General features: G+C 41.2%; 1 protein-coding gene and 1 long non-coding RNA gene across 4 annotated transcripts in view; one reads left to right on the top strand and one right to left on the bottom strand.

The window, feature by feature from the left end:
* Positions 1–2280: 2280 nt before the first annotated feature.
* On the bottom strand, positions 2281–21278 carry LOC115936625 (uncharacterized). 2 transcript variants are annotated; one of them, XR_014144181.1, is made up of 4 exons: positions 20037–20562; positions 14392–14478; positions 8584–8710; positions 2281–3956 (listed from the first exon to the last, which is right to left on the bottom strand). It is a non-coding gene; the product is annotated as an uncharacterized LOC115936625 (long non-coding RNA). The 2 variants fall into 2 exon arrangements; XR_014144180.1 differs by lacking the exon at positions 20037–20562 and adding an exon at positions 21119–21278 and having other exon boundaries at positions 2282–3956.
* The window catches only part of TOX (thymocyte selection associated high mobility group box), a 297279-nt gene continuing 296041 nt past the window's right edge, over positions 21147–22384 (top strand). For both annotated transcript variants that reach the window (XM_081816028.1, XM_081816027.1), the window contains exon 1: positions 21147–21524. In XM_081816028.1, the coding sequence (XP_081672154.1) occupies positions 21423–21524 (102 nt within the window). In that variant the 5' untranslated portion in view covers positions 21147–21422. The remainder of the gene's footprint in view (positions 21525–22384) is intronic.

Below are 22384 nucleotides of genomic sequence, written 5' to 3'. Positions count from 1 at the left end.
CCTCATTCTTTCTGTTATATCTTGCAACATTGACTGGACTTTATTGGAGTGTTTCGTTCTATCATACAAGTCTCTTAATGTCTTATTTTTCAGATAGTTTTTCCAGTTTGCTAATTCTTTCTACAACTATTTCTAATTTACCCTTTGATCAGTTCTTTCAGTTTCTAATTTCATTTCTAGAGTACTATTTTATTTATCTAATCTCTAGGATTTTGGAGTCTCTTTTTTTTAGTCACACTTTTATACTACCTTTTTTTAAAAGACATGTTAAACATATTGCTTTATTTTTTATCAGATAATTCTAACATCTGGTGATTAAATATCTGATTCTTTAGTTTTTTGTTTAGTATAATTTTCATTCAGATAGCTTGGTTTCTCCTATGTCCAGAGATACTTCCTAGAATTCTTCCCCTAGAATGACAAGGGAATTCCCTGTGATTAATTAACTGCATTTCTCCAGAGAGGATTTGCTTTTGCATCCACTGGGTTTGGTTAAGGCCTGAGATTAAGATTCAGTATTATGTGATGCCTCGGCATCTGAAAACTGGAGGGCCTCAAATGGCCTAAGCACAACTTTTCTTCCTTCTTCTACTCCTTTGGATAAGGTCCCCTAGCCAAACAACCCTACTTATCATGGAGACAATGCAAAGTGCCTGCTTATCCCTAAATAGTAAGTTTTAGTTTCCTGCCAGGCTACATAATTATGCAAACAAGCCAATCACTTCCTCCCACAGGAATCAGGAGTCACCCTAACCTCTTAATACTAAAGAGATTGATTCTCATAGCCCTTGCTTTTCATTCTGTTTGCAAGTGCAACAGTGTGACCCTGTATGAACTATCCTCTTCCCCCAGGCCATGAGTATATATGATTAATAAATTGCTGTCCCTCTTCCCTGTCCAGTGTTGAGTGCCCTGTGTTGGACCATCCTCATATCCCTAAGGCAGGAAACCCTCCCTCATCAGTAGGATGAAGAGAAAGCCAAAAAAAACCATAGAGCTCTGAGGTCATTACCAACATATTACACTTCAACTAAGTTTCTATCTTGAGAGTTTGGACACCCAGCTTACAATGTAAAATCAGGCCTCACCCCAAGTAAGTGTAAAGCACAGTTTACACCCTTTCTCTAAGAAGTTGTTTTTTTTTTTTTCTCATTCTTTTTCTCCTTTACTCAGAGTCAAAGATAAGACACATACACCCACCATCTCTCTAGGGAGTGTTTTTGCTATCTATGATGGGGCTGGGAGGCTGGAGAGCCTGTTAGCAATTCTTTGTAGGTGAATTTCTCCAACTTGACTTTTAGCCCTGTTCAGTCCTGTGGTTTATTTCCTACCCCCTACACACAGGACTTACCAATCCATTCAAAGCTACTCCCAAATGGAACATTAATGCTTGTGCTTACTTACTACATATTTTCTCCCTTTCTTATCCTTTCTGCAAAATTTAATTTTTTCTGTAATTTTATCATCTTTTAATTTTAATTCCAGTATAGCAAAACTTAATTCTTGCTCCACATGCATTAAAAATATTTTTGTTCATGGGGTGCCTGGGTGGTTCAGTCGGTTAAGCATCAGACTCTTGGTTTCAGCTCAGGTCATGATCTCATGGGTCATGGGATCACACTCTGTGGGGAGTCTGCTTGGCTTCTCTCTCTCCCTTCTCCTCTGCCCCTCCTCCCACTCTCTCTCTCTAAAATAAATAAATAAATCTTTTAAAAAAATTAACACCCTTACAAAAATATTTTTGCTCGTGTATATTATACAGATCCACTTTTTTTTAGTTATACCAGAAGTTTTCTAAACATTACGCTCTCTCTTCCTTCCCTACTTCCTTCCTCCTTCCCTTCCCTACTCTCTCTCTTTCTCTCTAACACACATGCATGCACACATACACACACACACACACAATATAAGACTTATTGAACCTTTTTGCATGTCATTCATTGTGTGTTCCGCAAGCATGTGATTATATTGGCACCACAGCATTTAATCAGAGAAATGTAGATAATTTAGCTAATTTCTATTTTCAGATATTAAGATTCCAGAAATCTTAATATTTTTACAGCTATAAACAGAGCCACAAATCATGTCCTTGTATAAAAATCTTTGTATCCTTGATTATTTCCTTAGAATAGATTCTTGGATGGGTTATTATCCTGACAAAGGGTATGAACTCTTTTAGGGCTCTTGATGGATTTTGCCAAATTGCTTTCTAGAAAGGTTGTAGCAATTTACAATTCACTGCAGTGTGTGATAGGTGAAAAGTGCTGTCTCTTCGGTGATTTAATGTGCATTTCCTGATTACTCGTGAGATTAGACATTAACCGAATGCACTATATGTTTAACCAATTCCCTTGTAAGAGTATCAGGTGATTTTAATTATCCCGTTTGAAGCTTTATTCTTCACTCAAAATATTTGTGCATCTTCCTCTAAGCATAACGCTGTGTTATAACTAAGGATTAGCTCACCAGCCCAGCATACTTCAATATCCAAGGAATAACTGGCATACAAGGGAACAATTATGTAATGATGCAAGGAAATGTAGCGGCAAATGAAGGCTTCTGCTCAGCAAACCCACGGCTGTCCAAAAGCAAAGATCCTTATTTCACTGTTTTGAATAATCAAAATGAGCCTTAATATAATTTCATGATTTCTATTGAAAAGGAAAATACCATATTGAAATCTGACTTTAAATGATTTTTAATTTGGCTATTTTACAGCTAATATTGTTCTTCTACCCCAGGGGTATTTTGGATCCATTCAACACATCTATTTTCTATACCAACATCTTGCTCAAACCCACCGCTTGTTTCCATGATCTCCGGGAAGGGATCTGCTAATTGTCACCTAAAGGAATTCTGAGATATTATTTAACAAACTATTACAATTTAATACAATGATAGTAAAACCATTGGCTTTTCTCTTAGTTTTATAAATCACATTCTTAGGAAATTAACTCTTTCCTTCTAAAAATATTCTTTCCATGTGAAATATCCCTTGGAACAGTCATTTGCCTTTTCATTGCATTATTATCCATAACAATTTCTTAGTGAAGGCCTCTCATGTGAAAATATGGCCATCTCGATGAAAGTTTGTGATATCCTCACCAGAATGTTCCTTTAAATCCCAGATAAAAAGCTTTACATCTCTTCATTCCCTTGATATCCAGAGACAGAGGGTCGGTTGACCATGAATGCTGCAGGCAAGAATAAAAACATGTGCATGCATCTCATTTACACCAGAGGACAAAAGAGAAATATATATATTTCTGTTTTAAATAATACAACTAGGTAAAATCTAATGCAGGAAAATAGTAGATTGTGTATCAAGCAGCTCCTTTATTGAGAGACTAATTTTTGTTTTATTATGAAAATTTTTACACTATTTTCTGGGTGCACTGGCTTCATGAAGGGTCTGTTTGCATTGTAGGTTGCCAGAACTAAGAAATGCTTTGCCTAATCTCCATTGCTGCAGGCCTAATCCTGGTAGATGTGATGGGCTATTGAGTACATCATTTAGGCAATATTAAAGAAAACTGTATCTTTATTGAAAAAGGGAAAGAGGAGCACCTGGGTGGCTCAGTCGGATAAGCATCCGACTCTTGATTTCAGCTTAGGTCATGATCTCAAGCCCCATGTCAGGCTCTGCGCTGGGTGTGGAGCCTGCTTAAGATTCTTTCTCTCCCTCTCCCTCTGCCCCTCCCCCCCTTACGTTCTCTCTCTCTCTCAAATAAATAAATAAATAAATAAATAAATATTTTTTAAAAAGAAAAAGAGAAAGAAAAGAAAGAAGAAAGGGAGGAAGGGAGAGAAAGAAAAAAGAGGGAAGAATCCACAGGGTGGCCAGGCAATGCTCTGTTCTCAGCTGGGTTCGCTTGTCCATCTGTAGTCAGCTTTGCTGATCTTGGCAGGTCTCTTCAGTATGCTAGCTTGAGCTTGCTTTAATGGTGGAAGCACAGCTAAAAACAAAACAAAAGAATAGGTGTGTGCAAGGCCTCTCAAACCAGCATAATATAGTCTCTTCCATTTTCTAGTGTCCAAAGCAAATTCCAGTATTAATTCAGACTTAAGGAATAGGGAAATGGACGGCACCTCCTCATGGGAAAACCTGAAAAGTTGTGTTTCAAAGAGTATGGATAAAAGAAAAGAGAAGAATTTGAGCTATTTTTGAAATTCATCTACTAAAAAGATAACAATTGTCTACAATAAAGTTGCATACATTATTCCTCCCAATTTTTCCTTAAGTTTATCACATCCTATGATGTAATTTTAATAATAACAAATCATGCTATATTTACCTCCAAGTCTGTTATGTAAATAACATTATTGATAAGCATCTTCTGGGTCAATATATATCTAGTTAGATCCGTCCTTTAATGTCTCTATAAGGTTTAATAAATCAGTGTATCATCATTTAAGCATTTCCCTATAGGTGAAAATATACTTGACTTTTTTTCCTATCGCAAGCATATCTCTACAAGCGCATCTTTGTATACTCAGGATTCTAGTAATAAAAGTTTGTTTCCTATTAGAGTGATTTCTGGTTCAAAGGGTGGATATATCTTTTATTTTACTGGAATACATTTACTTTACAGAAAAGGACTAGTTTTTGTAATATATGTGTCAAAGTAATTAATGCCAGTTGTTGGAACAAAGAACCCCAAAGTACGGCCACTTAACACACAGAAAGCCAGATATGGGTCAGGCAGCCATCTTGAATAGCTCTCTACCACAGGGTTACTAAGGAACCTCAGCTCCTTCCTTCCACCACGTGCCTCTGCCACCTCAGAGAGTGGCCTTTGAATTCCTTCACCAGATCCTCTGCATTCAACAAGATGCCAAGAAGAGAGTGTTAGGATAAAGAGATAAGGAAATAAATTAAGGCCAAGGCTTGGAGTTTCTTATTTTCTTTCACTGATAATTCTTTGGCCAAAACTCAGTCTCATAGCCTCAATCGAAGTACAAGGGAAGCCGGGAAATGTAGTTTTCTTATGTGCTCAGGGCTAGGAACAGTACCGATGAACATCTGGTCAGCTTGTGTCTCTGATGATATATTTTCTGTATGTGATATTTCTATTTTTTATTATTATTATAATATTACTATTATTATTATTATTCAAAAATCCTGAAAAACTCAAAAAGGAACAAATCTTGCATAATGCCAGAACTTTTAAAATCATAAAAAGAAGCAAATGCTCCTTCTCCATCCCATCCCAACCCTACAGGTAAACACTGTTAGCATTTTAGAGTTTATTCTAGTTTGTTTCTGAAACACGCATCTATTTATCAAGTATCTATCTGTTTATATCTGTTACATATCTACATGTTAGGGGCTGAACTGTGTCCCCCCCCAAATTTAACATTTTTCATGTTGAAATTTTAAAGCATCTCAAAATGTGACTATTTTTGGAGATAGAGCCCTTAAAGGGGTAATTAAGGTAAAATGAGGTCATTAGGGTGGGCCCTAATGCAATATGATTGGTGCCCTTATAAGAAGGGGAAATTAGGACAAAGACATGTATAGAGGGAAGGCCACCTGCAGACACAGGAAGAAAGAGGCATTTATGAGCCAAGGAGGGAGGCCGAAGAAGAAGCCAATCCTGCTGACACCTTGATTTCAGATTTCTAGTCTCCAGAATTGGGAGAAAATAAACTTCTGCTGTTTAAGCCATCCAGGCTGTGGTACTTTGTTATGGCAGCCGTAGGAGACAAATACACCCGACATAACTGCACATAAATTATATGCTTTCAAACTCCTTCACATTCCCCTTTGTACATAAACCTCCCCCCCACCCCACTTTCTTTTTTGGCTGCAAATAAATCTTTTTAAGTTTTTGCCTATATTTTTTTTAAAAAGCAGTGATTTTCATTTACACTTTCTCAGTTTCTAGTGAGAATTAGAATTTTTTTTCACATGTTACTATTTGCTTCTGTAAATTCACTATTTGTGCCATTTATCTATTTTCAAGATCATTTTGTTCCCTTTATTTCTAATGCGAAGACATCTGTATGTTATGGATAGCAACACTTTGTTGCATAAAATGTGAAGATTTTTCTCCAGATCTGCCATTGGTATTTTGACTTGGGTTATGGGAACGCTTTGATTTATAGAGGCTTTACATTTTTCTGTTTCTTCATGAGCTTCTATTCGTTAGACACTATGCTAGTTGTTGCGGGATATAGCATGATAAGCAAGTCAGAATCTCTGTCCTCAGGAGGATTATAGTCTCTCGGTTAGTTGAGGCAGGTACATAAATATGCAGAATACATAGCAGCCTATGCAAGACATCATGAAAGAACAAACACTCAAGCTGGAGCAAGAAGGTGAAGAAAGACTTTACAAAGAGAGCATTCATGGAGCATCTTGAAACATGAGGTGAGCCAAAAGAGCATGTCTAACTAGTACCCAAGACCTGTTTATTAAAGGCTCCTGGCCACAGAGTCTGAAATAGCAGCCTCAAGAGTATTCCTTTATTTGTTTGGTTGATGATGTTTAAGAGTAGCAAGGTAGGGAGGGGTGAGGTGTGGAAATAGTAGGCAAGAAAAAGCGGGAAAGAGAACGGATCTGCCCTTTAGGTTTCTAGGGAAAGGTCAGAAAAGAGCAGGCTCAGCAAGGTGGTGGTGGGGGGGTGGATGACATCAGGGCTCCACCTCCACCCCACGCAAGTGATGAACTTGGGTCTCTAACCAATTCTGAACGACTCCCTGGGCCTTGTTGGTACAGCTCAGGAGCACTCACGGTATTAAGTGAACACATGTCCGTGTGCTCTGGAGGCACCCTGAGTCACATTTGGCCATGACTATGAGAAAGCAGTTCGCAGAGTAAAGGAGGGTGCATGCATGTGCAGAGGCGCTGTGACTGAGCTGGAATCCTGGCTAGCACTTTCTTACTTTGGGACTTCCCTACATGGTGCCTTTACCTTTCTGTGTCCCAAGTTCCTCTCTGATGAACTGGGATTAATAACAGAGCCTGCCTCATGGGGTAATAAATCAAGTGGGATAATACATATAAGGAATTTAAACCCATGCCTACGCTAAGGACGCGATACATACGAGAAGTATTATCTTACAGTCTTTGTCAATCTGCCTACCAGAAAGCATATTTTGTCTTCTTATTAGCATCCTTGTCGTACAGATAGGGAAACTGAGCATCAAAATATGGATCCAGGGGCGCCTGGGTGGCTCAGTTGTTAAGTGTCTGCTTTCGGCTCAGGTCATGATACCAGCGTCCTGGGATCGAGCCCCGCATCGGGCTCCCTGCTCTCCGGGAAGCCTGCTACTCCCTCTCCCACTCCCCCTGTTGTGTTCCCTCTCTCATTGTCTCTCTCTCTGTGTCAAATAAATAAATAAAATCTTAAAAAAAAAAAAATGGATCCACTCCCCAAAGTCTGGCAGATAGCACAACTTGTATGTAGACCCAAGATGGCGGATCCCAGAACAAGGGTTTGTAATCCCCACACTGTGGTCTCCCCCACCAGCAAGCACACACTAGCCAAGAGTATAGAAGCATTTTTTTTCTACTTCCTTGGCAGAAATTGTTGCTTGCATTGGGGTAGTTTCAAGGTAAGGAGAGCAAAGCCAAATAGTGTCATCTAAAAAAGAGGGAGTAAAAAGAAATTTTCTTTAATATATTCTTCCAGGCTTATTTAATTATCTAGATAAATGAAACCTTAGATCTACATATTCTTCGGTGCCCATAGACCAAATATAAGGGCACACTTACTTGCTGAAGTTGTGTTGGTGTGATCTTTCTTGGCCTGGAGCGGGAGGCCAACATCCCTCCAAATAGCCACGGAGCTAGCACTTTATGACCATTGGAACTGGACCCCTCAGAAGGCAGCCAACAAAGGCAACGGCCAACGAGGTTGGGAGTTTTCCTTTCTGTACAATTCTTTTTCTGTCTGATCACTTGGCAGTGGGAATTATTTAATCTGATTTGTAGCCTCTATATCCTGCCAGAACCTCACATTCTCAAAATATTTTAGAAAATATTTTAGAAAGGAAATTTTACACTGCCTGTGAAGTAGAATACCTATTTGAGATATTCTTAACAGAGGGGCTGCTGCAGTGACAAGGAGGTTTCAGCCAAGAAGATGGTGGGGAACTGCCCATGGCTTTGAAACTCACATGGGAAGAGTCAACTCAACTGCAAAGATGGAAGAATTGCAGGCAGCTCAGGAGAATTTTGACACAGCTGTTAAAGGACATTGCAGAAAGAGACTTTCTCCCACTCCTGTTCCCCAGAAAGAGCCCAGCCATGAAAGAAAAAGAATTCAAATGTATCCCCAAATGCAGAAGGACATTCAGTGCCATCTCATCGCTTCAGCCAGTTCTTCCTCGGGTTCTAAAATTGAATACAACAGTGCTTTCAATTAGAACAAGCAGTTACTTTATGTGGGGACAGATTAAGTTAGTGTTAGTGTTCAGACTCCCTTTTTGGATTTTCAATTCCCAACACTGAGATGAAAAAGATGTTTTGCAGCTCCCTTACTTCTTCCAACTTCTTGAAGCCCAAAGATCCAGAATAAACCACTGAGTTCTAAGCCAGGTCTATTACAAACCCCACATCCTTGGCTTTAAACCCACCTTTGCCACCTTGGAGCTATTGATGAGTGCTCAGGAGTCTAGGTCTTCAAGTCAGGGATGCTCTATCCAATAGTATACAGTAAATGTCATTACCTCTCTGTGTCTCTACATCCGTATCTTATAGATCCTGAAAAAAAATTCAGATAGACAACAGATGATGAGGTCATAATAAATGTATTAAAGGAATACTCTTTAAAAGGCATATGCTCCCACTCTTTGAAACTAATGTCACAGAAAGAATAAAATCTTTTTTTTTTTTTCACACACTGTTAAGCAGGAAACATTCAGTCTTATTAGGACAATTTTTAGGTTTTAGTGGTTAGAGCTAAACTATATAGCTGGACCAATAACCTTGCAGTGCATATTCTGTTTATTGGAGAGGCAACAAAGTCCTGGGATTTAAAGTGCTGTAAACTGCTGTGTTCAAATCCTGGCTCTACCGCTTCCTGTGATTATGAACTTGTTAGAATTATTTTGTCAACACACAGTGAAGAGAAAGCTGTTTAAATTTATTTGAACTCAATTCAACTAAACAAATAATTACCGAGTACTTGTTATGTTTCAGAAATTGTGCTTGGCATTGCAGAGCCTCAGAAATGAACAGGACATGGGAGGACTGCCCCAACAGCTTGTTGAGAAGAGAGAATAATAGGATCACATACACACACACACACACACACACACACACATAATTGTAGCACAAGGTGAAATGCAAGAAGTCCCAAGAAAGAATGAAAGAATCACTAATAATTGTTCAGGGAAGGAGAATGGGGAAAGCCCAGATCGGGTAGGAAGGACCAGGAGGAATTTCAGGAAGAAAGGAGGGTAGTAATGGTGGCAGGAGGAAGTGGAAGGCAGGGCTGGGCCTTGTAGAAGCTAGAAAAAGACAGGGCATGCTGAAAGAATATGAACTGATCTGCTCTGGTAGATACACAGACACTGAGAGAATTAAGACTAGAATTTAATATATTAAAGATCTGGAATGCTGGGTGCAGAGTCCTTACTTAACTCCAAAAGCAATAAAAATGGGCAACATTCACTGATATGCACCAAGTGCCTCTGGAAGCTTCTAGAAAGAGATGAAATATTGGCTTAAACTCTAGATGCAAAGATACTGAATCAATAGGAAGCAACATTATGAGTTTTTTTATGTGGAAAATAGCAGATTAAACTTTGAATGGAAATTTATAAATTAATTTACAATTTTTAAGAATGTGTTGGAACTTTATCACATTTTACCAAGAGGCAGCCTCTCTGAAAGACCTTTTTTTTGCAGGAATTGAAATAATTAAATTGAAGATTCAGTGTACCTTTTCAATCATTTTATTAAAAAACTCATTCTGGTTTTCTCTGAGGGAGAGATAAACCACTGCTTAAGGAAGTGGCTGAATCTTTTTTTAAACTACTGTATTCACTATAAAATATATGACACTATTCCCAAATAACACCTAATAGAAGCTGGTTACATCAAAATCAGAAAAAAACTTGCCCTTTCAAAACGAGCTTTTTGTGCTTGTCTTTAAAGCAGATGTTAGAAGTAAAAGGGTGATTGAGATATAATCTAGAATGGGAGAAGAGCTTATGAACAAATCATCATTACAGCACAGTAATGAAGGGCTACACAATGTGCCTTGGTGGAGGAGGTGGGCTTAGCACAGCTTGACTGAAGGAATATTTGATTTGAGTCTTGAAGGTAATAGGAGCTATCATGTGAATATGTGGTAGTGAGCATGTTCTTTCTAGACTGAGGGAACAGTAGGTGCTAATGCTTGAAATTAAGACAAGCACAAGCAGCTAATTGCTGGAGAGCAAATGGTTTGATGTGTTTGGGTAACAGAAAGGCTCTTGGAGGCATTTAAGTGGGGCAATGGTGTGCTCCCAAGTATCTGCTAGGTTGACAGTCATGGTGGGTGTGTAGATGCTGAATTGTAGGTAAGGAGAATCGGTAACAGACTTGGTAAAAGCAATAGTCCAGGTAAGAAATGACAAAGGATGAGACCTATTGTTAACTATGGGATTGAGTGTAACTATTAAATGAGATAAGCATTCCAGGAGAAAATTATTTATATGTGTATTGCATTTATCAAAATTTATGTGTGTACTTATTTACGATTTTATTTATTTATTTGAGAGGGAGAGCATGAGTGGGGGGGAGGGGCAGAGGGAGCTGGGGAGCAGGGAGCCGGACTCTGACTCAGGGCTCAATCCTAGGACCCTAGGATCATGATCTGAGCTGCAGGCAGACACTTAACTGACCCAGTCACCTGGGTGCCCCGAGATTAATGTGTATACTATGAGTTCCAGTAGACTGGAGAAATACAGCCAGATATAGCTGGTAGACGGTTAGAAATAGGCACCTGGGTGTCAGAAAATAGAAAAGGGACATAGATTTGACAGGGATTAGAAAATAAGTTGTAGTTGGAGTTATGGAAGGAGATAATCATCCAGGAGAGGGTATAGAAAAGCTTTTGTGGACTTGGAACCCAGCACTGTGTCTGGCAATGAGTAAGCACTCTCAAGTGTGGTATTTGTTGTGTGGATGATTGATTGAATGAGAAAACAGGTGAATGTCTACCATTCCCTCCTGGAGAACATTCCTCCTTGGAATCTAGGATTCCATGTTCCCTTGGTTTCTCTTATTTCTGTTTCTTGTCATGCTGCTCTCTTTACCTCTTTGTTCTCTTCATGTAGAAGCTCCCCAGTTGTCTATCTACAAAGACAAATATAAGGCAGGATCCCTTCACTTAAAGACTTCACAGTCTAACAAGGAACCAATTTATAAAGCTCCAAGAAAGTCAAGTAATGTGAGAAATAAACTGTGCCCAGTGAAACGGTCTGGTATACATTCAATGGGAGTCTTAGAAAGGACAGTTTCAATAGAAAATATTTCAGAAACAGAAATCCAGATTGCTGTGGGTTGAAGAATAAATGGGAGGGTGAAGAAGAAGAGATCGGGAATCTTTTAAGAAGTTTAGTAATAATAGAGTGAGAGGTGATAGAGCTGTATCTGGAGGGAGGGCAATGTCAAAATTTATTTTGTTGGGGGAAAGGGGTTCAGGGCATGGAAAAGTTGGCCAAGAACCTAACAAAGCATAACAAATATTGTCTTAGACCTCAAGGAGCTAATTATTTATTATAGAAAACAGACATGTAAATTGACCAGGAAGGTAGAGTGTGATAGATGTTTTGACCAGTCTGGAATGTGCCAGTTGGAGAGTCTGCAAGACTGTCCTGAAGAAAATAACGATTCGATGCCTGATCTGAATCTAAAAGAGAAATAGAACCTCTGCGTGCAGATAGATACCAAGGCGAAGGGGATGCTGGGCAGAGGAAACAGCAGGAGCAAAGTCAGAGGAATATTAAAAACATAAGGGTTACAAGTAATTTGTCATTTTCTCCCAGCGTGTGGAATACATTTTCATTTCATTAACAATGACTTCTGAAAAGCAAAGTTTTAATTTTTCTACAATTCAATTTATCAAATTGCATTTTGTGTCCTAAAGAAGCTTTGTGTAATCCAAGTCGTGATTTTATTCTATATTTTCTTGTATTATTTTTATAGTTTTAGCTCTTAAATTTAAGTCTATGCTCTGTTTAGAGTTAGCTTTTGTATATGGTGTGAAGTAAGAGTTTATTTTTGCATTAGGGTATCTAATTGTTCCAACAGAATTTGTTGAAAAACAATCATTTTCCCATTGAATTACCTTGTCACTTTTGTTGAAAATCAATTAACTATGTATTTATGGGTCTATTTCAGACTTCTCTTTTGTTCAATTGATTTATATGCCTATCCTTATGCCAATATCATGTGGTCTTCATTATTGTAGCTTTACTGTAAGTCTTAAAACAAGTTGTACGAATTTTTTCCAACTTTATTCTTTTCCAAAATTGTTTTGGTCCTTTGTATTTCCATAAAAATGTTAAAGTAAGCTTCTTATTTTCAATGAAAGAAAAAAAACCTAAAACTTTTATTGGGATTTCATTGAATCTATAGATTATTTTGAACAGATGATATCTTAATTATATTAAAGCCTTCATACAATGAACTTGGTATAGCTCTCCATTTCTTTAGGTCTGCTTTAATTTCAGTCAGCATTGTTTTTGGAATTTTTAGTGCACAGGTTTTATATATTTTGTGGGATTTATGCCTAAGAATTTCATATTTTTGATGTTATTATAAATAATTTTTTAAAACGTCCAACTGTTGGGGTGCTTGGGTGGCTCAGTCAGTTAAGTGTCTGACTTTGGCTGAGGTCATGATCTCAGGCTCCTGGGATTAAGCCCTGAGCTCCCCACTCATCAGGGAGTCTGCTGTCCCTCTCCTTTTGCCCCTCCCACATTCGTGCTCTGTCTCTCTCTCTCAAATAATAAAATCTTTTTTAAAAAATGTCCAATTGTTTGTTGCTTGCATAAAGAAATAGAATTAATTCATACTGATCTGGTATCCTGCAACCTATCTAAACTTACTTACTACTTTTTTTTTATAGACTCTGATAAAGGACTTACATCCAGAATATACTCAGCAATAAGTGGACAACCAACCTGATCTTACAAAGGCAAAAGCTTTTAGCAGGCTCTGCATCAAAGAAGATATACTAGTGACAAATGTATGAAAAGAGGTGAGGTATTCTGAAGTTGAGAAAACACGAGGCTGGAGAGAGATGTAGATCACAGAGGATCACACTGTCCAGCTTAATATTTTCCTGGGCATATTTATATACTATAGCTACTAAAATGGCAGATTAATAACTCAGAAAAAGGAGGAACTGGTTTCTCCTTTGGTAACAAACTCCTCTGGTTACTTCTGAAAACCTTACTGTAATGGAAACACTACATGAAAATCTCATTGTCCATAAAATATTACAATACAAAGGTATTGGGGTCAAGTCCTTCAAGACGCCTCAATATCTTCAAGATAAAGTTCCAGCTCTCAGACAAACAGTTTCGGCGATCTAAACTCGCCCTCTGGGTCTCCTCATTGTCCCACCGTCCTTCCCCTACCCCCACCTTGGCACCTCAAAAACCGCCCCAAATACCAATCTCTCTTGTTCTGGTTGTTCCCAAACTTTTCTTTGTCTTTAAAAGCCTCTTTGACTTTGTTAATCCTCTTCCCTCCGATTAAATGCTATTCTCTCCATTCATTCTCTGGTAAATTTCTCTTCTAGGGGTTATAAATGCTTATAGAGGCTGCACAGAAAACACAAATGAGTAAAGCATCCAAGGGAGTGGGGAGCAGAGGAGCAACAACCACCAACATATATTGTTATGTAAGACACCCAACATATAGAGGGCCCTTAATAATGATGTCCTTAATTAAAAATGGCATTAGACCCTAATTATACAGCTGAGGCACCATAGAGAATGCAATACTATTGTAACTCTTCCCAACCTGTCACCGTGGAGTGGAAGTGTTTACATATTATGATATCTTGAATTTTTTCCAGTAGCTTCCTAAGTTAACTCCTTCGGAGACAAAGGGGAAATAGCTAAGTTAAGTTGTCTTCTTGCAAAGAGCACTGTTTAAGGAATTGATGATATTTGGGGCCATCAGTCCTATTCAGAGAGATTTCATCTCTTCCTTCTAGGAACTTATCAGCATCAAACACATTCATACAGACAGACATATTGGAGCACCATTAGGAACAAAATGGAAACATTAAAGCAATCCATGGATAGTCAAGTAATTGCATTACATGAAGGTCAAGCATAAGTGGATTTGTAGTGGAAGGAAATAGTGAGTACCTAATCAGGGCAGAGATCAGGAACTGTACTGGAAACTGGGCAGGGCAAGGGTACAAAATCACTTACCTAATCAGCCTTGGAAGATTTCATGGGATGAGTGGGGAGTCAGTAGCAACCATCAGCCTGAGTGGGAGCTGAAGAGTCTCTTGGTGTCTTCGAAATGTATGATTTTTGAATTAGTGAATTGAAGGCTACACATTAAAACACGCTATTATAAAGCAGGGAGGATTCCTTTTCTTTCATCTTTGGCTCCAAGATGGTCCTATAAGGCCATCCTTACCATGTGAGATTATCCTTTTACGAAAGTAACATTCTAAAAATGTATCCAATAGTTTAACTCTGAGTTAACTCCAAGTTTCAATATTTAATATTTAATTTAAACATTTTAATTCCTAGTTTTATAACATGTCTTAAATTTTGCCAGCAAGATCAGGTGTTTTTCTTTGTTACCAAAGTTCTTGAAAATATACAGGGACAAATCTAATGTAAAAGAAAGCATTTTTCGACTCTAAAGAACTGCAAGAGATGTCTTGGGTCCCTGTCTGGATGAACTTCATTTTATGCTATCCAAAATTTGTGAGCACAGAAACCTTTTAGATAATTAGAGCTAAGTTTGAACCCTCTGCCCACTTGATCATATAGAAGGAAGGTGTATTTCAAGAAGAGGGGTGTCCCTGGGTGCTTGGGTCATGTGACCTGACAAACTTTTATTGGGGGCAGAGATGTAACACCCAGTCCTATGGAGAGCCCACACTCTCCTTTGGCAATACATTCAAGATCCCTGGGGAAAATTCTTTCCCTATGTGACTAAATCCTCAATGCTCTAGTATTACATCCAATTTCTTACGTTGTTTCTTCAGTGGAGGTGTTCTCTCATTGTTTGTCAAAGAACTCTTGAGATACATGATTTGAGGATATTACATTGCCCCCTCTGAATATGCCCCCTCCAGTCAGGTCCTTTAATCTTTCTTAAAGGTCTTATTTTCCCAATCCTTTAATCATCTCTGTGGTAAAAAAACTAAGTTCTCATCCCTTTTCGTCTCACTCTAGACGAGGTACTGACTGGCCTCAGTCCTGTGGGTTATATTTATGTTTCCACCCAAGTGATACCTTCCCAGTTTAAATTGAAGTGTTCCTGTTGACTCATCATGTCTTTTTGAAAACCAACAATAACAAAACAGAGTTATGGACACAGTTCAAGATAAGACAGAGTGTACAAGTAAGCCAGAATTATCTTTCCTTTGTATTACTCTGGGTCCTTTTCGGGCTCCAATTCATGGGAACGGGTGAGCCGTGATTGTCCATTTTCACCAAAATAGCATTTACTAGAGCCGGAATATTAACTCAGGTAAAGCGAAAGGACTGTTCCTTTCATCTCAGCAGTTCCACACCTACTCACCTTCCGAGTGACTTTTTATAGAATATTAGTTTGCATTAAAAAAATCCCTTTAATTGCTTGGGAGAAACACTTCACGGCCACGCTCCAGGCCGATCCCCTGTTGCAGCTGCTCCTACTTAAGGGATAATTGTGGCCTCGCTCTTTTCCAAGGAACTAATTCTGCTTTTGAAAGGATTTGTCCTCACAGTTTATCCTGATGAGAGAGGACTGGATTATTGCTGTGTAAAATAGCTGAAGAGTCCCATTATGGCTATTATGCCACAAATGTTGTATATTGTTAAAGATCACAGTACTGTCCCACACTCAATGGTAAGATGTGCAGGCTTTGGCCCCCTTCCCATATTATGTAAAAAATACTGCATTTTATGAGTCATTTAGTACCATGTGAGGTATCTGTGGACCCTATATCATTTCCTTCAAACTTTCCTCATCATTCTGAAATCCTTTATTTTCTGGTTGAAAGACTTACAATCTAGTCATTTCTCACTAGTCTCCCCAGGAAATAAACTTCAGTACTCTCTGTTCTCCCACTGCATTATATTATGGATTGCATATCATTCTATTTTACATTTAAATTACTTTAGAAAACTATTTAAAAAAAAACCAAACCTCTGGACAACAGTAAATTCTAACTGGTAAATTGAGAAAATGTAAACGTTCCTATCAAAACTATTGATGATGTTTCTAGAACCTTGAAGATGGGTAGGATTCAGCGTTGATTAGGCAGTAAGGAAAAAAAGACATACCTATTTCAACCATAATCTTGTTAGGAAGGCAAACCTGTAAACACATGCATAACAAGATGGCTTATAATACAACGTGGCCCATATGAGGTGTTCAAATGTATGGTATTTTAAAAGAATGAGGTTTCCTTCTACAAGAGAGACTGAGGTATCAGCTATTACTGGAAAGCTCACCCTTAAATAAGAGGAGGCCAGTGAAGGACTGATATTAATTTTGTTATAAAATACAGCATGCTTTGATTTTCAATATTTGGCATTTCAAAATAAATCCTTCTATAAGATCTTTCATCCCCATTGTCAATATAGAGAGGACTATTAACCCTCAAAGAAAATTAACTCCAAAAGCTAACCAAAAATACCCCTCAAGAAGTGCCATTTTGTTGTTGTTGTTGAATGATTTTTATAAGACTCTTATAAGTCATGGATAGGATTGACTGTGTAGAGGATATTGTCCCTAATGCAGAACATTCTGTGTGTAGTTTGGAGACATTACTACAAGGTTTAGGACTTACGTCCACAGTACAAAGTATCGGTAAACATAAAATGTGGTCAATGGAAACAAGCGCAAATTTGAAAACACAACAATTATGAAACTATAATTAAAATGAAGATGGGTAGTGTTGAGGGAACAAAATGAGATGCTAAGTGTGGTTTGTAATTAGTGGTTAGGGTTTCCAATGTAACTTGTAAAACTAAACAAGAAAGTGAAATGAAATGTAAAGAAATTATGACTAGGTCCAGGACATAGTATGCATTTCAGAAAGGATAGCCATCAATTCTCTTACATCAATACTAGTAAGGAGATGTTTTGTTCATGGACACACACATTTTGGTAATGAGAGTTCCTAGTTTAGATGACCAAATTGTAATTTGGGTCTCTACGGCAATTCATTCCCGTTTCGTTGGAGTAACTGAGTCAATTGCCACACTAAGTCTCTGTAAAGGCAGTGCAGATGATGGGGACCTGGAGTGGTGACCTTCTATGTCCCCTTGTGAGAGCCAACACAAAATAACAACCCAGCCAGGAAATTCATTCACACGAAAATTTTGTGCTTTTAACATTCCCTTTGTGCCCATGTTTATCTTTCCTCCTAGACCACTGGTTCTCAATCTTTCTTGAAAGTGATAAGCCACTGGACAGCTTTTAAAAACTCCTATGCCCAGATCCTACCCTAAATGGATTGAAACAGAATCTGTGGGGGAGAAGCCCAGGCATGAGTATTTTTCAAAGCGTCTAGGGTGACTCCACTGACCAAAGTTGGAAATACTGCTCTAGAAGACTAGAACACATCTAAAACAGAAACTGTTTTAAGTAATTTGTTCTTACATGTAGGCCTATACATAATATATAGCATAGAGCTTTACTCTGCTTATATGTCTTTGTTGAGTAATATATGAGCGAATGGATGGACAAATAAATTAGTAAACTTAGCCATGATGTAGAGTTGAACGTCCTATAAAGTGAAAAATAATATAATGCCTCTCTACTATTTTTATCTCCCAAATTAACAAGATTTACTCATTGGTTTAGCTATTCAACTTCCCCCAAGTTTTTCTTGGGAGAACTGCTCCCCTTCCATATGTGATGGGCCTTGGGTGGAACATCATAAAGAGAATATTTTTTTCAGATCACACTGAGATGATCTTCACGGTCTACTCTTCATGTATGAGTGATTGAGGTTAACAGCTTTTTTTTGAACCAAGAGTTCACATTCCCACCTGAGCTGGGAAAAACTCAAGCAATTCTGTCACACCAGCTGGGTGTCCTACAGTCTAACTCAGTTCTGACAGTATCTCCCTGGAGATAGCATCAGATCCCATAGGCTAAGGGCTCAACCCCACAAGACTGCTGGCACTGCCCCAAGAACAAGAAAACCACTTGAGATGCCAATTGAAAGCCCAGGGTTTTAACTGTGCTTCTGACCGATCAGCTATCAATCAGAAGTTCCCATGACCCCCTCCTTGGGTTTGATGATTTTAGTAGAGTGGCTCACAAGACTCAGGGAAAACAGTTTACTTACTGTTTACCCATTTATTATAAAAGTATATGATAAAGGATACAGATGAACATCTGGATGGAAGGGAAACATAGGGTAAGGTATGTGGGAAAAAGCATGGAGCTTCCATGCTCTCTCCAAGGGAGCCACTCTCCATGACCTCCATGTGGTCAACCAACCCCGAAGCTTTCTGAATTTTGAACTTCAGGGATTTTTATGGAGACTTCATCAGGAAGGCATGATTGATCATTAACTCCATTTTCATTCCCACACATCCCCCTCCCCCCACCCATGAAGTCAACCTTCATGGTCTACTCTCCATGTATGAGTGGCTCACATTCCCACCCCTCACACCATACCATGCACAAACATGCCACTTTGACTCTACTGATTGCGCACAGAAGAAACCAGGTCCAAATTAAGTAGAGGGACACACAGTTCCCATGCATTTGGGCTTCTCCTCAAGACAGAGCAAAGTAGTAGGCCTAGGGAACAAAGTATAGACATCATTGTCTTCCCTAGGTGTCAAAATGTTGATAATGAAACTTTTCATCTTCCTGATGTTCATAGGGCCCTCAAACAGACATCAATTACAGATTCTAAGGAAGTTTTCAGAATTGAATTTTGAGATGATATAATACGTTGATAATAAATGCTCAATTGATGATAGAAATTTAAGCTTGGAAATATTTAAATTAAATTCAAAAGTTTTTTTTTAATTGTGGAAATACCTATAAGCATATTTTAGCATCTACAACTGAATTTTGAACACTGACAATACAAAACACAAAACATTTAAATTTTATTATAAAGACCTTTATTAAGAAGGAAAACATTTTCTATTTTTTATTTTATCTTATGCCTCAAAGGATCTGTAAATATGGAGTTTCTTCTGAATCCAGTGGAGAGGAATTCTTTTTTCATACTGCCCTCTCTCCCTACATAATTTCCACCATGTCAATCTTGAGATAAGGAAAGTGCTGGATTTTTGCAACTTATAAAAATGATGAAGGGAAGAAAGAAAACAATGGTTTAAGAGAAAAAGGATGCAAGGAGTACAAAGCAATGCTTAGTAAAAAGTTCCTAAAAAGCCACATATAGACACTCAATGATGTTATCATTTCTTATACTTTCTTCACAGATTTTATTCCAGATCTCTCTGATTGTACCTGACAGGTGCTCTCAATTGCAGAGGAAACAACATAGCTGTGAGAAAGTTGTACAGAGCAGTAGGCAATCAACATGCACTGTACAGTTGCGTGGGGTGACAGAATGTTATTTGTACCCTCCTTAGCACCAGAAACAAGTGGAAAGGATGAAGTACTTCCAGGCTCCTTTGCAGGGTCTTGGGCCCTACTGCAGGCTACTTCCTCCTGGGAAGGTAAGTATCACCCACTCCTGCCTGGACTTCCCACCAAGGACAGAGCCTCAGGGATAAATCTGTTGGACTACAGCCAAAATACGCGGATTTTTTTTTTTTTTTTCCAGCCATCTGGAAAAAAACGAAGTTGCAAGTTTCTGTGTTTCAAAGGTAAGGCGGGAAAACATGATTAGTGACTTCCTCCCACTTACCGACCAGAGAAATGGGGAGGCTGATTCCAGGTCTTCCGTGCCTCTCCAAGAGCATCACTGGGCTTCCAATTACAAAAAGACAAGAATCCCATCAGGGGCAACCAGCAAGCCCACGTGTTTTCCCTCTAGCCTGATCTTGTGTGTTGATGATTGTTTCCCTATTTACACTTTGATTTACCCCTGTGGTCTTTTTAGAGTCTCTAGGGCTGCCTTAGCTTTGCGAACCCTCCAGTGGGTCCACAGATCATTGGAAGGTGAGGGCTGGGGGCGGAAGCGAGTGACAGAAGGGGGTAGACCCTGCAACCCCTTCGGGTCCCTAGCCCAGTAGCCCACTACAGCGCACAGATGATTCACGCTCCCTGCGGGTTCCCGGTCCCCAGGACCGGCGCTGCGTGGACTAGCCGCCTCCACCAGGGGCTGGGAGTAGGGGTGGGGACGCAGAGATGCGAGCGGGGAGAGCCACCAAAGGGGAGGTGGCGGACGCAGAGAAAGAGGTGGGGACCGCCGCGGAGGGGGCGGTGGGAGCGGGGTGGGGCCGGGGCGGGCCCGGGGGCGGGGCTGCGGGGCGGGGTGCGCCACAGCGCCCCCTTGCTGCGCGCTCCCCGCCGTGCCCCGGGGCCGCCGGTGGTGGGGCTCCGCAGCCCCTTTGTGTGCGAGGCGCTGGCCGGGAGGAGCCCGGCTCGGGCACAGCGGAGGCTCCGCGGGGTTCCGCCGCCCCGGCCCGGTCCCGGCAGCGCTCTCCTCCTCTTTCTCCGCTCCTCCCTCCTCCGGCCCCCGGCCCCCGGCCCCCAGCCCCGAGCTTGCAGCCATTGGGCCGTGAGCAGCCCCGCGTCCTGCCGCGCACCCTACGCCGCCCGGCTTGGGGCGTTCACCCCCCACTCCCGCCCTGTCCCCCTCTTCATTCCTCCCCACATCCCAGGCCTCCAAGGTGGAGAAAATAAACTAAAAGCAGAGCAACTCAGAGACTCCAATAAAACGCCCAGGACCTAGAGCCCGAGCGCGAGCGCGTGTGCCGGGCGGCGAGGGGCGCGGGAGGCGGGGATGGGGCGGCGGGCGGGGGGACAATGAGCGCATGAAGTTACCTGCCCGGCGGCGGCGGCGGCGGCGGCGGGGCCGGGAGGCGGCGGCGGAGCAGGCTGCGCGCTCGGCGCCGACGGGTGCGCGCCGCGGCTTGGGGGAGAGTTGAGCGCTTTTCCCCCCTCTTTTTTTTTCTTTTTTTTTTTTCTCCTCTTCTTCTTAAACAAACCACAAACGGATGTGAGGGAAGGAAGGTGTTTCTTTTACTCCTGAGTCCAGACACCTCTCTCTGTTCCGTCTAAGCTTGTTTTGCTGAACACTTTTTTTAAAAAAAGGAAAAGAAAAGGAGTTGCTTGATGTGAGAGTGAAATGGACGTAAGATTTTATCCACCTCCAGCCCAGCCCGCCGCTGCGCCCGACGCTCCCTGTCTGGGACCTTCTCCCTGCCTGGACCCCTACTATTGCAACAAGGTGAACGCTCTGCTTTTGTTTCCACCGTGTTCTTGCTGCTTGATCCCGGGAGGGGGGCGGCGGCGGCGGCGGGCCGGCTCGGCTACCGGTGCCGGTCGGCGGAGGCCGGTCCCGGGCGCGCTCGGCTCGCAGCCCGCTACAGCCCTGCGTGCGCTTGGGTAGTAAATACTGTGCAGCAGCTCCGGGGGTTTGCCAAACACCGCGATTGTGCGGAAAGTGACACGATTTGCTCGGATTCTTTCCTTCCTGCTGTCCGCGACTAAGGCTCCCTGACTAGGTTTGCCGGGGGGCGTTTAAAAAAATTTAAGAGAAAACCACGGAATACTTTGGGGGTGTGTCTGGGGTCCGGGAACGGAGGCAAAGAGTAAGAGAAGTCAGTTTATTTTCTAGTTTCCCCTTCTCCCTCCCTCCCTCTCCCGGGCTGCGGGGACTCGTGGCACCGCTTCCCTGACCGGGATTAGTTGCCAGGGGAGCAGCCGGGAGTCGGGGTGCAGGGACCAGGGAGACGCCTCCGTCCCCCGCCGGGACAATTGCTCCACAAGTCTTTTGTTTTCCCAAACCCTTTCGGGCGGCCGAGCCCGGTGTTCGGACGCCGGTCTGCGGGCCAGGGTGCAGCGGGGTAGTGGGGTTTGGGGGACAACTCCCGCTTTGGGGGGGCGGCGGTAATTCCAAGTTTGTTAGAAGCCGGGCGAGCGCGACGAGTTTACGTCCGAAGCTCCAGCACTCCGCACGGGGCTGGAGCAGGGTCCCATGCTGGGCTGTACCCCCAGCCCGGTGACCCCGGGTGCCAAGGCCGCGCGGGACCCGGGCGCGGCTGATCAGGCGGGTGGCCCGGGACGGGGGTTGGGGCGGGGGGAGCC

The sequence above is a fragment of the Leptonychotes weddellii genome, chromosome 4 (genome assembly GCF_054177405.1).
Source record: "Leptonychotes weddellii isolate Sample4059 chromosome 4, ASM5417740v2, whole genome shotgun sequence".
Classification (NCBI taxonomy): domain Eukaryota; kingdom Metazoa; phylum Chordata; class Mammalia; order Carnivora; family Phocidae; genus Leptonychotes; species Leptonychotes weddellii.
The sequence above is the reverse complement of the archived record's forward strand: the minus strand, read 5'-3'. Positions and strand labels throughout refer to the sequence as shown.